This window comes from Nicotiana attenuata, unplaced genomic scaffold (assembly GCF_001879085.1).
Source record: "Nicotiana attenuata strain UT unplaced genomic scaffold, NIATTr2, whole genome shotgun sequence".
Lineage (NCBI taxonomy): Eukaryota > Viridiplantae > Streptophyta > Magnoliopsida > Solanales > Solanaceae > Nicotiana > Nicotiana attenuata.
In genome coordinates, this window is record NW_017672456.1 from 67210 (window position 1) to 81609 (window position 14400).

Here is a 14400-nt window from a genome sequence, read left to right on the forward strand (position 1 = left end):
GGATTAGATTCATTTATCGTTTGAGTGATTAAAACGCAATCTCTATGAACTGCAAAGGTTTTGTGATAAGGTCTTCTTAGCGAGGAATCTTTGTGATAAAACATGGAGATTAGGATCCAGATTTCAGCATAGATAAAAAAACAGCAGGTATTTTCTTCCATGTGCTTGGTGAGCAGTTATTGAGTGCTTGTGCTGGTAGGAGGTAGCAGATAGTCGATGAAATATAAGGTGAGTTAGCTCGAATACCATATTTATTTAAGATGTTAAAACAAAAGAATCTTTGTGGACCAATTTCGGTGGGGTGTATGTGGGTTGGCCTTTTTCCTTGTCCATATGTTTGTAAGCCAATTTCATTGGTGCTAAATGGTTCTCTGCTCACTCTCAAGTTGATGCAATCGCGTCTTGTAATGTTACTTTGTTCTGTTCTTATCCCTGGTTGGAAGCTTTTTAACAAAGTGTGGACTGCGTACTTCCTTCTTATCCCAACTTGCGAGTTTGACCAAAATTGTCAAATTTTGTAAGAGATTTTTTCCTTTGTTATGCACTTAGAATCATTCTTCAAATAACACTTCTTTCGTGATAATAGAGAATTCAAATGGTTCAAATAACCTTTCATAAAAACCACACTTGATATAAGATGTTGAACACCAAGCTAATGATGTATGAGATTTGGTTTTTGTATGCAAAATTAAAAGGTTTTGTTTTTTCAATTACATAGGGCATTTAAAGGAAGGCAAAGGGAAATGGAAGTAGTGGAATCAAACCCACATCTATTGTGCAGAAAACTTTCATTGGTATTACTAGACTTTAAACGTCGGTACCCCCAATTCAATTATGATTTGACCATAATATATTATATAATATAGTATAAATATCCAGTATGAGTAAATTTTGCCTCGACTCGTTCCAGTCCTTTTTAAAAAAAAAATCATCTTTTCAAGGATGGAGAAGAATTCTAATATCATCTTGTACAATGACTGTACTTTGAGAAGGATAGGTGACTAATCTCAAATCTTGTCATTTGTCATGCCTTTGATAAATTCAAGTCAACCAAAGTAGTATTCGACTTCTGGAAATTTACAAGTACTGGTGCAATAAGTAATTTAAGAATCAAACAGCATGAAGGGACAGGCCAATGTTTATCGCTTGCTTTCTTTGTAACTTAGGCTCTGTTTGGATCATTGCTTCCCGTCGTATTATAATGTATTGTATTGTACTGTATCGTACTGTATTGTACGTTTTATGAATACAATATTTGGATAGATTGTATTGTTTGTTATTGGTAAATAATATTTTGCTGTTTGGTTTGACTGTATCGTACTGTACTGTAACTGATAAGTTTACTAAAATATCCTTAATTATTTAAATGTTAAAATTATCAAAAATTATGCATAAAAATAATTTTAAAAAATAAAACAGAAGGAGGCAAAACACCTTAAGAAAGCAGAACAAAGGAGGGAGACAGAAGAAGGCAAACCAAAGGAGCACAGCTAATTAGATTTGAGTTAAAAGCAAATTAGGAGAAAAAATAAAATAGAAGGCGGCAAAACACCTTTAACCTTGGCGGCAAAAGTTTTGAAGAAAAACAAAGTAGGTTATAGGTTTGAGATTTGGAGTTAAAATAGAAAAAATAGGTAAAGGTAAAATAGAATTGTGGAGTAATAAGTTAGGGCATAATTGGAAAGAAAAATAGGAAACAATCCCACCACACCAAATCGGTTGTTTCAAAAAAGGTGATTTTTCATTATTCCGGAACAATGGATTTAACAATACACTACAACCAATTTTAATAAAACAATCAAAACAAACATTGTTTTGGAATAACAATACAATACGATACAACGAAAACAACCATCCAAACAAGCTGTTAATTATGTGTACGAAAGTGGAAGTTGATAAAAACAAATGGAATCAAGTTTATTCTGAGTAAGCTTTGTGGCTGTGAACATTGCTTATGTCTCTTTCTTTCAAATGGAATCAAGGCATGTTAATCTCTTAACAAGAAAGTAGAAGCTTGGTGTAAATTGCTACGATTCCAAGTCCCACCAAAATTTTCTCTCTCTTCCTTTTCAAGGATTTTTCTTCTACAATATAGAACAAATGATATTTCTCAAAAGTGTTCCAAATGAATGTGTACAATTACTACAATCATTTTGATTTTCCACCCTTTCCTTGTACTTGTCAACCTAGACATCTAAAGAACTAAATTGAGATAAAAAGAAAAGAATATCAAATATCTAAAATTGGCAGCAAAGGAGGAGTTAAAATTTCAAACTTATGGGTTTGTGATTCTAATCATTTTAAGTTACTAAATTCTAATTAAATATTTTATACATATTCGATAATTTTTTTAAGATAAATACTGGTGATAATAGGTGAATTTGACTATAATCACACCTTAAATAATCACCTTCTTGTGTAGTTTTAATGCTAAAAGTGATAACAAAATGCTCTTATTAGTGCTTTTCATGATTTGCAGGTGATATGTGTATAAGGAAGGCTAAGGAGCAGTTTTGGAGTCAAAAAATTGGAGAAAAGAGGCCAAATGTGTGAAGCTACGCCCTGCCAGCCCTTAGGATTAAGAAAAATGGTTTGGCCGCGGTTCTACCGCGACCGCGGCAGAACCGCGGTGGAAGGCAGCTTCAGAACTTTAGAGATTCAGAGAGGGTGATTGGCCGCGGTTCTACCGCGACCGCGGCAGGCGCAGAAAAGTTCAGGGGTCAAAGTGTCAAATATGGGATGTTTATGAGGTTGTTTGGTGCCAAATTAATTGGGTCTCCATTATTAAATAATTGTGAAGTTGTTTTGGTGGATTGGAGGCCTAAACTAGATTTTTGTGGTGTAGTATGGTATTGGGTCATGTGTTGGGCGAAATTTTGGTACAGTGTTGTATATTTTTGGGGTGTTTTAAGCCCAACCTAGGTTTGGGGTGTTGTAATTGATGGTTGATGATGTGTAGTTGATTGGTGGTATGGTTGTAGTTGCTATATGGTGGTGTTGTATCTCATGTGTAACATTGAAAGGAGTAAGTGTGGGGTGTATTATGCCGGAAGTGGTAAGAAAATTATGGGGCTATGGTGGAGGTTGTTATGAATGAATTAAGGGGAAGTATTTGGTGTCATCGGGTGGTGAAGTCTGAGTAACCATCTGATTGACACTAGTTAGGGCATATTTTGATGGTTCGTTTGATTATTTGCAGGTCATATGGCTCCCAAAAGACAAAGGCAATCTGGAGGCCCATCCCAGCGACCTACTTATGATGAGTCCAGATTCCAATCGGAACTGGCGGAGGACGACTTCAACGCCAAGGCTACAAAGACCTTTCTCCATGAGATCCCGATTGATCGGGTAGCCCTCCGAGCCGAAAAGGTGGAGATGTATGAAGAAATACGGAGGCGGGAAATGGAATTCCTATTTAACGACCCTGCACCAGTTAACAAGATGCTGGTTCGAGAATTTTACGCCAACTGCCCATTGCACTTGGGTAGGGAGGTGATTGTTCGGGGTACGGTGGTCAATGCTAAAGTTCCAACAATTCGCCAGGTGTTGCGGCTGCCTCCGTTCTCCAGTGACGTCGACTATTACCATGACAGACCAGGGGTGACATGGGAGGTCATGACGGATGTACTTTGCACAGGGGGGCAACCCATTTGGATACGTGACCAAATAACCCTCAACTCTAACTCTTTCACCCACTTGGCCAAGTATTGGCTGACTGTTATCTGCAGCAGGTTCCTGCCATCTAGCAATACAACGGACGTGAACTTCAATCGGGCACTGTTGACTTGGTGCTTTGTGACAAGAAAGGATTTTGATGCGGCCCGGATAATTGGTGATGAAATAGTCTTACGGGGACCGCTGCTGACAAAGGGATTCTATTTCCCTTCCTTGGTAACCACACTGTGCTTGATGAGAAACACCCCCACCCATCCTGCCGATGGAGATTTGCCACCCAAAGCAGCATTCAAAGCTTCTAGCATCAGAGTGGGCCGGGGAATAAGGACCACAATTGAGATAGATGACGAGGATAATGATCCGGTCCCTCTTGCTCCATCCAGGAGGTCTGTTGACAGTGCCGGACCATCTAGATACACTCATTCTGGGACTGGCATATCCAGATCACAGTCCACCAGGCCTATGATGCGGTCCATGGAAGAAGAGGTTGCAGATCTCCGCACCTCAGTGGATGGATAACACACAAGGATGGATACTATGTCCCAGAGGCAATCCAGGACTAAGAGCCGATTCATGGCCTGGTTCCGTGCATTGGGGAGAGCATGCCATGTCAATCCCAGCACTGTCTCCGACTCTGACTGAGTCTCAGGGAAGTCTTCTAACCCTTCTGCTCTTTACTTTATTTATATGACATGGGGACATGCCATGATTTTAAGTGTGGGGTGGGAGACTTGCTCTGTTTGTATGTTGTATTATGTATAGCTGTAATGTAGTGTAGCGTCAGTGTTAGGTCAAAGTCGGAACTAATTAAAAAAAAAAAAAACAAAGTTAGAGGACTCTTCCTGATGACGGACTATGTGGACAGTACTCTTAAGGGAAGTAGTCCATGTAGAAATTTTTTTATTTATTTTATTTTCTTCTTTTAGGCAGTGTAGTACCTCCCCCTTGGTTTTTCTTTTGACCACGGTTCTTTTCCAAGGGTTTTCTTGAACCGGGTTAGGTAGATTTTTTTTTTCTTTTTGTAGTTTTAGGATTAGATGGGTGAAGGTCAGAATGTAACCCCAAATGTGCACACTTGCAAAAAGAACTTGAGAGTGTGACGTCTAAGCTTGTTTGTGGACTCATAATATATGCCTTAATTTTGCACATCTTGTCTTGCTTGAACACTCGTATGATTGTGTTGATGAACTGATTCGGAATGAGTTACATGCTAAGTGTGTGTGAGTTGTTACTTGCATCCTATGCTTACATATGATACCTAGAACTTGCCCTGTGTGTTTGCAAAGCGAAATAGAAGTCGTTTGGTTTTAGAGATGATTGAGGCATTTCTTTGTGCAACCCTTTATACTTGAGAATCCACCTGTGCATATTACCATAGTGAACCCCTTTGAGCCTGAAGCCTATTCTTTGATAACCCTATAATGATCTAAATCGCTGTGTTTGAATAAGCTTAATTGTTTGAACCTTTACCTCCTAGAAGCACTTGAATCACTAAAGAATATACAAAAGTCAAAGTGTGGGGTGGGAGAGAGTTAGTGAAAAAAGGGAATCAAGAATGAAGGTTTTGATTGGTGAACTCTGAAAAAAAAAAAGAAGAAGAAGCCAGTTGTACCTAAAGAAAAGTGGGGGTCACAAGTGAAACCAAATGTGGAATAATGATTGGGTTGAACATAAAGGTGAAATAAAAGGAAGTGTGTATTAAAAGTGCTTAGGGAGGTTAGTCACTATATCCAAATATATCCTACCCGTCCCTTAGCCTACATTACAACCTATAAAGACCTCTTGATCTTTGACTGAATGGCTCGATTAGTAGAGTATTACACTAGGGGCAAGCTTATGGTGTGTCTGTGTGGCATGTGAATGCTCTTTGCTGAGAGTGAGTGAATTCTTTCTATATATGGTTCCTTGTTGTTGAATTTTATGTGTGTGGAACTTCTCTCAGATTTTGTTTATGTGAGGGCATGTGACTCAGGAAGAAAAAGTGAGTCTTCACTTCTGTTAGAGTAATTAGAGTGAGCACAAGTGTGTCTTGGCATGAGAGTCTGCATTTGAGATATGATTGTGCACTGCTTAGGTCGATCATTGATAATAGCAGGTGTGACATAAATTGGGGCAATGCATTGAACAGTTAGTCCTAGAAGTGTGGTTTAGTTTGCTCGAGGACGAGCAAGGGTTTAAGTGTGGGGTGTTGATAATAGGTGAATTTGACTATAATCACACCTTAAATAATCACCTTCTTGTGTAGTTTTAATGCTAAAAGTGATAACAAAATGCTCTTATTAGTGCTTTTCATGATTTGCAGGTGATATATGTATAAGGAAGGCTAAGGAGCAGTTTTGGAGTCAAAAAATTGGAGAAAAGAGGCCAAATGTGTAAATTCCCAATGAAGCTACGCCCTGCCAGCCCTTAGGATTCAGAAAAATGGTTTGGCCGCGGTTCTACCGCGACCGCGGCAGAACCGTGGTGGAAGGCAGCTTCCGAACTTTAGAGATTCGGAGAGGGTGATTGGCTGCGGTTCTACCGCGACCGCGGCAGAACCGCGGCAGAAAAGTTCAGGGGTCAAAGTGTCAAATATGGGATTTTTAGACCTAAACCCTATTTAAAACATTAGACTTCGCCCAAGAGGGTTAATTATTGATTTTTAGGGTTTCTTAGCAAGAAAAACCATTGTGAGAGAATACTCCAAACATCTTTCTTCTTTATTTTTGATTTTTATGATGAATTCTATCTTAGTTTATTTTTCCATAGCCATGAGTAGCTAAATTCCTTGTCTAAGGTTTTGATGGAACCTATTGGTTGATGAACTTCTTGTTTAGGTGAATACAAATTGCTAGTTTAATCTCTATTTGTTCAACTTCGTGTTTGTTGTAGTTAATTGACAGGATCCTCAATTAGCTGTGCCTATTTAGTGTGCATAACTTGGAAAAGAGTGCATACTTAGGGTATTGTTGAACAACACCACTCCTAGATTATTAGAGGAATCTATAATTGCGGGTTTAAAGGCGGGATTAGGGATAACGAAGCTTTGGGTGTAATCTAAAGTGAATCGTGCTAAATAAAGTAAGCTAGTGTATCTCGGGAGAGTGCAATAGTAAATTACTGTGATTACTCGGGAGAGATTTACGGTAAGATTAGTGTTCATGATTGATAGAGATGTGTTGGTAAATTTGTATGAGCATAAACAGAAGGAATTCCATCAATAGGGGAAATCATTGCCTTAGCTTTTTATCATAATTGTTTACAACCTTATTAGTTTAGTTTACAGCCATTTAGTTACTTGCAAGCGTAGTTGCTAAAGAATATTCAACTGAGATTTGAATATTTGGGAAGCTGGTTCTGAAGAATTAGTGGGTCTGAAGATAGTGGTTGATAGGTTAACTCTCTGTGGATTCGACCCCGGGCGTAATACTCGGGTTATATTTGCAACCTCCGCAGAGTCCTTTTTATAAGGCATAGTTGGGCATGATCAACTGGGTTCGAATCAAAGTTACTGGGTTCAGCCGAACTCGCTTCCGGCACTCTAATTCCGCCCCGATTGGAAGTACAAAAGTTGGAAATTAATTTTGGTCCATTGACGCTCCCTTACGAGGGAATATCAAGGGGTAATATATTATTTTCGGTTATCATTTCCCAAATATTATATCAACCCAATTTGCGGGACCGTATAGCATAAGCAAAAGTCACACGGCTATCTCGAGAATCTAAATTGTGTGAGTATATGTTATTTTGACCCAAAAAATCGCCGAAAGCTAATAACGGGTCAATTTTCTTTTTATTAATTAAAATATTACAGTAGTATACTAAAAATTTAACAATTTTATTCTGTGGTGACCCAAATCCTTCTATCACTATCACCATAAGGTAAAAAGATTAACCAATTAGATTCTGCGGTGAGAGATCCACTCTCACCACACAAACCCCATATAAGCACCAAAACCTAGCTCAGCCTCTTTGGCTATTCACATAGCCCCCCACTTGCTTTTCCCTCTGTACTCATTTTTTCCACCACCCATGGCCGCCACCGTCTCCACCGCCTCTGCCGCCGCCACCAACAAATCTCCTCTTTCACAGCCCCTCGACAAACCCTTTTGCTCCCCATCTCAAAAGCTCTTATCTTTATCCCCTAAAACCCATCCTAAACCCTACAGAACTCTTATCACCGCCTCTTCCAAAAACCCCTTAAACGACGTCGTTTCGTTTAAGAAATCAGCTGACAATACCTTGGACTCCTATTTTGACGATGACGATAAACCCCGTGAAGAGTGTGGCGTTGTGGGCATCTATGGCGACTCTGAAGCTTCACGCCTTTGCTATTTAGCACTTCACGCGCTTCAACACCGTGGCCAAGAAGGCGCCGGCATTGTCGCCGTTAACGACGACGTTCTTAAGTCAATTACAGGTGTTGGGTTAGTATCCGACGTGTTCAATGAGTCAAAGCTTGACCAACTCCCTGGTGACATGGCTATTGGCCACGTAAGGTACTCTACTGCTGGCTCTTCTATGTTAAAAAATGTTCAGCCTTTTGTTGCTAGTTATAAATTTGGGTCAGTTGGTGTTGCCCATAATGGTAATTTAGTGAATTATAAGCAACTGCGTAGTGAACTAGAGGAAAATGGATCAATTTTTAATACAAGTTCTGATACTGAAGTGGTACTTCACCTTATTGCTATATCGAAAGCTAGACCTTTTTTATTGAGGATTGTTGAGGCTTGTGAAAAAATTGAAGGTGCTTATTCTATGGTGTTTATTACTGAGGATAAGTTGGTTGCCGTAAGGGATCCTCATGGGTTTAGGCCATTGGTTATGGGTAGGAGAAGTAATGGTGCTGTTGTTTTCGCGTCGGAGACATGTGCTTTGGATTTGATTGAGGCTACTTATGAGAGGGAGGTGAGTCCTGGTGAGGTTGTTGTTGTGGATAAAGATGGGGTTCAGTCTATTTGTTTGATGCCTCATCCCGAGCGTAAATCTTGTATCTTTGAGCATATTTACTTTGCTCTGCCTAATTCGGTTGTGTTTGGGAGGTCTGTGTACGAGTCTAGGCGTGCTTTTGGGGAGATTCTTGCGACTGAAGCTCCTGTGGAATGTGATGTTGTGATAGCAGTTCCTGATTCGGGTGTTGTGGCTGCGCTCGGTTATGCTGCTAAAGCAGGGGTACCGTTTCAACAAGGTTTGATAAGGTCACATTATGTTGGTAGGACATTTATCGAGCCATCGCAGAAGATAAGGGATTTTGGGGTGAAGCTTAAGCTGTCGCCAGTTAGGGCAGTGTTGGAGGGAAAAAGAGTTGTGGTCGTGGATGATTCGATCGTTAGAGGAACGACCTCGTCCAAGATTGTGAGGCTGTTAAAGGAGGCGGGTGCGAAAGAGGTTCATATGAGGATTGCAAGCCCACCAATTATAGCCTCTTGTTATTATGGAGTGGATACTCCTAGTTCAGATGAGTTGATATCAAATAGGATGAGTGTGGAGGAGATTAAGGAGTTCATTGGATCGGATTCGCTTGCTTTTCTCCCAATGGATAGCTTGAATAAGTTGTTAGGCAATGATTCTAAAAGCTTTTGCTATGCTTGCTTTTCGGGCAATTATCCGGTAGAGCCGACAGGTAAGGTTAAAAGGATTGGAGATTTCATGGATGATGGATTAAGTGGGGATATGGACTCCATTGATGGTGGATGGCTACCAGGGAGTAGTAGGGTTCAAAAGACTATCTTGAATGAAGTTAGAACCAGCTAAACTTTCTTTTCCATGTTTGCTTTAGTTTTTGCTTTGGATTTCTAATGCTTGACTATAGAAATTATAAGTTTCAATGAAGTCTCTTTTTCTATTTGGGATGCCATATGAGTCTCACTGATTTAATTTTCGTACTATGATTCTTACATTATATATGTTCAATAGGGCTTGTCCACAAATCAAAGGACCACTAAGGGTATAATGAACTGTCATCTAATGACATTCTAATATAATTTTGGGTGTCAATCAAAATATCATTTTGTTCTTTCAACAGTAAGGCAACAAATTTTTAGGAGGGCACTCAAAAGCCCTAGAAAATATTAGTATTATGCATGATATTATTATGTCATATGGTTAAAAGCATCAAATGCATACATAAGCTGCTGCCCCCTAGATAGAAAAATTAAAAGGATAAAGCAATTGAAAGCAGAGTTCATAATAATCATAAAACAAAGTGAAACGAATAAGAAAATCAATAAAATCATTTGACAGATACAATAACAGGATTATAGCAATACCTGACCAATCTCATTTTCCAGTAAAGTAAGTGCTTTCCACTGCTATTTGAAGGTTGTCATTGCATCAGCAACAGCATTTTCCAACTTAACTGCCCGAATTTTAAAGCAAAGTTACTTTTTATACTGATTTAGATAAAATTATAATTGTCCTCCACAATTTCATGCCTAAGCAACTCGGAATGATCAAGCACAAGAGCTTGCTTTCACATGCGATATCCTGGAACAATTCATGCCTAGGTTTCGGCACATAGGGATTTTGATTCTAGTGTCCTTGTATTTGAGTTGAACAAAGAAGATAAAACGAGGAGGAAAAATTAGGTACAACCATCTTAGACAAACTGATTGAGAAAGAAAAAACAAGCAGATGCAAAGAATGAATTCAAAATATCGAAGCAAGCTTCAATTCATCGAGGAGAAGCCATAATCCATAATTCGAGGAGCATCGAACGCAATCCTGTACAATACATCAACTTGAAATATTCTATATAGAACATATCCTATCATTGATATTTGTAGAATAATTCTTCAATGAGAAATTAACTTAAATAGTCACCCGCCAAAGAAGAATTAACCGTCAGATGTATATATTATAAATAATTAGTGTATAATATTATATACAGCCAAAATTGGGGAGTTCGACTTTGAGGCTATTATGCAGCTCCACGCTTAACCTCGAAGAAGCCCGAAGCAGGGCATGAGGTGCAACACCGAGGTGCATCCCTCGAGGGAGCACATCGAAAGCTCATTATGGTCGATCTCGGAGCAGTACGATCGATGATCGTCATGAAAGGGCGGAAGGCTCCTGAAGACACGTGATGAGGACTGACAAAGCCTGCAAGGGACATCACAAATCCCTATTAAGCCGCTACACAGCTGTACTAGTAGCTTTTCTTCGTCATTTATTAGACATGTACTATGTTAGGTTTCACTCCTCCTATATAAAGGGGACCCTGGTCATTTTGTAGGGGATCCGCATTATTATACAACACATTGAATACAATACCACATTCCCTGCTCTCTTTGCTAACACTATTGTTCTTCACATTTATTGCTTATTCTTTCATTATTCATTATTGTTCTTCATTTATTGCTCATCATTAGCCGCAAAAGGCCATCTGTGAGGCCCTCATTATCATTGATCTTCATCGATCGTTTGTAGCTATTAGCCCGACTAGACCTCGAGGCTCTGCTCCAGCTAACTCGAGGCCCAGCCTAGCGACCCTTTTTGGTTTGCATTCCTTGTTTTCTTTACTCATACTTAGCATCCATTGCTAACAACTACTAGTATTAAGATAAATCACGTATTTTTAGAACCACAAAATCAAATATAATTGTAGTTACCATTTTCAAGGTAAACAGTTTGGCGCCTACTATGGGGCTAAACATAATAGTTATTATTTTGGTACTAGTTTTCTGAAAACACAAGTTATCCTTCACACTTTTTCTTGTCCAAGAATCTTTGATTTCAGGTCAAAATGTCTAACTCAGCAAATGCACGTGAAAACAACGGCATTGGGCTCCAAGGATAAAACGGCGCAGACGCTGGTGTACCACCACAAAACCTAGGGATAGCACCAGCAGATGCCGGTGTACCACCGCAAAACCTAGGGAAGGCACCAGCACAAATCACCGTCAACGTAAGCTCACGTAACGTTGTGCATGTCGATGTAAGCTCTCCTACCAACGGAAGCGTGCACGGTGAGGAAAGAGACGTTAGTCTTTAAGTCATTTTTGAAATGTTGGAAGCACAGTAGGTAGCTATTGCTTTGCTACAAAGCCACCAAAAAACCCCAAGCACAGTAGCACCGGAAACGGCTCCTCGAGTTGAGCAGGTACCGGAGAGATCGAGCAACAACGGGTCAGCAGCTAACCCAGCTATTATGAAGATGCTAGAGGACCTCACCAAAAGAATTGAATCGGGAGAAAAGAAGATAGAAGATAACGATAAAAGGGCGGAGAGTTATAACTCGAGGGTCGATCAGATCCCAGGCGCGCCCCCGATTCTGAAGGGTGTAGATTCAAAGAAGTTCATACAGAAACCATTCCCGCCAAGTGTGGCTCCCAAGCCCATCACGAAAAAGTTCAGAATGCCCGACGTCCCGAAATATAACGGGACCACGAACCCTAACGAGCACATTACCGCCTACACTTGTGCCGTAAAGGGGAATGACTTGAAAGATGACGAGATTGAATCCATCTTGCTGAAAAAATTTGGAGAAACACGGTCGAAAGGGGCCATGATGTGGTATCATAACCTACCCCCAATGTCTTCAAAATTAAACAGAGAGAGAACGAGATGCTAAGGGAGTTCATATCTCGTTTTCAGATGGAACGAATGGAATTACCACCAGTCTCCGATGACTGGGCAGTACAGGCCTTCACTCAAGGCCTGAACGAACGAAGCTCGGTAGCTTCAAGGCAGTTAAAGTAAAATTTGATCGAGTATCCCGCCGTGACCTGGGCGGACGTGCACAACAGGTATCAGTTGAAAATCAGGGTCGAAGACGACCAATTAGGAGCCCCTTCGGGCCTAGTATATCCTAGCAGGCTCTTAACAAAGGAGCAAAGATTTACATAAAGGGAGCAAGATCAAACAAAGAAAGATACCAGCCGTACGTAGAAGATCGAAGAAACGCTCCCAGGCGTAACATGCCTCGAGGTGATCGAAGAATGGATCGAGGTCAAAATTCCCGGGGACTCGTGGGTAAAGCCGGGTTCGATAGGCACACTGGGCCGATAGAGGCACCCCGGCTATCTGAGTACAACTTCAACGTTGATGTCTCGGGCATCGTATCAGCCATAGGGAAAATAAAAAATGCCAGGTGGCCAAAACCCGTACTATCAGATCCTTCACAAAGAAACCCCAACTTGATGTGTAAGTATCACGGCACTCACGGTCATAGGACCGAGGATTGCAGGCAGCTTAGGGAGGAGGTAGCCCATTTGTTCAACGAAGGGCATCTTTGTGAATTTCTCAATGATCGGGCTAAGAACCACTTCCGAGAAAGAGATGCAGACAGGAAGAACGAGCCGAAGAACCGCAGCACATCATCCACATGATTGTTGGAGGGGTCGACGCCCCATAGGAACCCGTTTTCAAACGGACAAAGATATCCATCACTAGGGAAAGGCGAACTCAGAGTTACGTACCAGAGGATGCTATCACGTTCAGCGAAGAGGACATTGAGACCTTGTCTCGGCTTCATAATGACGCACTGTTAATCTCTTTTATTTTGAATAAAATTTAGATTAAACGTCTGCTCGTGGATCCAGGTAGCTCGACCAACATAATCAAGTCGAGGGTGGTGGAGTAGCTCGAACTGCTCGACCAGATCGTACTCGCCTCTCGAGTCCTCAATAGATTCAACATGGCGAGCGAAACAACAAAAGGGGAAATCATCCTCCCAGTTAACGTAGCCGGTACGATCCAAGATACCAAGTTTCATGCCATCGAAGGTGACATGAGGTACAATGCCTTACTTGGAAGGCCGTGGATACATAGTATGAGGGCAGTACCCTCGACCCTCCGTCAAATGATGAAATTTCCAACCAAGGATGGAGTAAAGGTAGTATACGGGGAGCATCATGCAACAAGATGGATGTTCACGGTGCACGACATGTCACCGGCATCGACACCCTCTACATCAAAGAGGCCAAAAGACAAGTGAAAAATAAGCTAAAAACTACAACCTGCATTCTCGGCAACATCCAAACAGTCAAATGAACCGTGTCCATATAGAACAATCGAGCCTCCAAAGGCAATAAACATGTACGCATACATCAAACAATCGAGGAAGCCTCTTTGCTTGTCAAAACACTCGAAGCAATTCAATACTTTCACGCAAAACGGCTTAAGGGCCAAAAAAACCTCGAACACTCGGGGAATGTCGTCAACAGACAGATCGTCGAAGCCATCAAAAACTTGAATTCGTAAGACCTCAATAAGGCAATTTCGATCTCGTAAGACCTTAGTGAGGCCGCATCGAATCTGTAAGACCTCAATGAGGCAATACCGAGCTTGTAAGACCTCAACGAGGCATACTCAAATTTATAAGACCTCAAAAAGGCATAACCCCAACATGAAGGCCAAGGCTATATATCGAACTTGTAAGACTCCTAACCCTCGATATAGACGCTAAGGTCACAAGGTTACGACCGAATTAACGCGGCTCGGAGACATCCGACCGCCGCTATAAAATAAAAGGCCTCCAAATACTTCAAAAAGAACCGGTTAATCAGGCTACCCCTCGGCATAAACAAAAGAGCTTCGATCATATCAGCTCCAAAAAAAGTCTTCGAGACAATCAGCCTTCAACAAAAAGGCTTCGAAAAATCAGCCTTCAGCAAAAAGGCTTCGAAAAATCAGCCTTCAAGAGAACCTCCCGAGGTACTCAATTATCATCATAATCGACTCATAATTGAGGTTCTTATTTGGACTGTCGAAGAGTCGGACGAACATAAAACATGCCAAGGCATA

At 40.8% G+C, this 14400-nt stretch overlaps 1 protein-coding gene across 1 annotated transcript; it reads left to right on the top strand.

Annotated features, from left to right (window-relative positions):
- The first annotated feature begins 7590 nt into the window (after positions 1-7590).
- Positions 7591-9511, top strand: LOC109213280 (amidophosphoribosyltransferase, chloroplastic). The gene has a single exon (XM_019377062.1). The coding sequence runs from the start codon at positions 7687-7689 to the stop codon at positions 9406-9408; it is 1722 nt and encodes a 573-aa protein (XP_019232607.1). The 5' UTR covers positions 7591-7686; the 3' UTR covers positions 9409-9511.
- Positions 9512-14400: the final 4889 nt, after the last annotated feature.

Coding starts and splice junctions, on each gene's coding strand:
- LOC109213280 (XM_019377062.1), top strand. CDS start 7,687: ATGGCCGCCACCGTCTCCACCGCCTCTGCCGCCGCCACCAACAAATCT.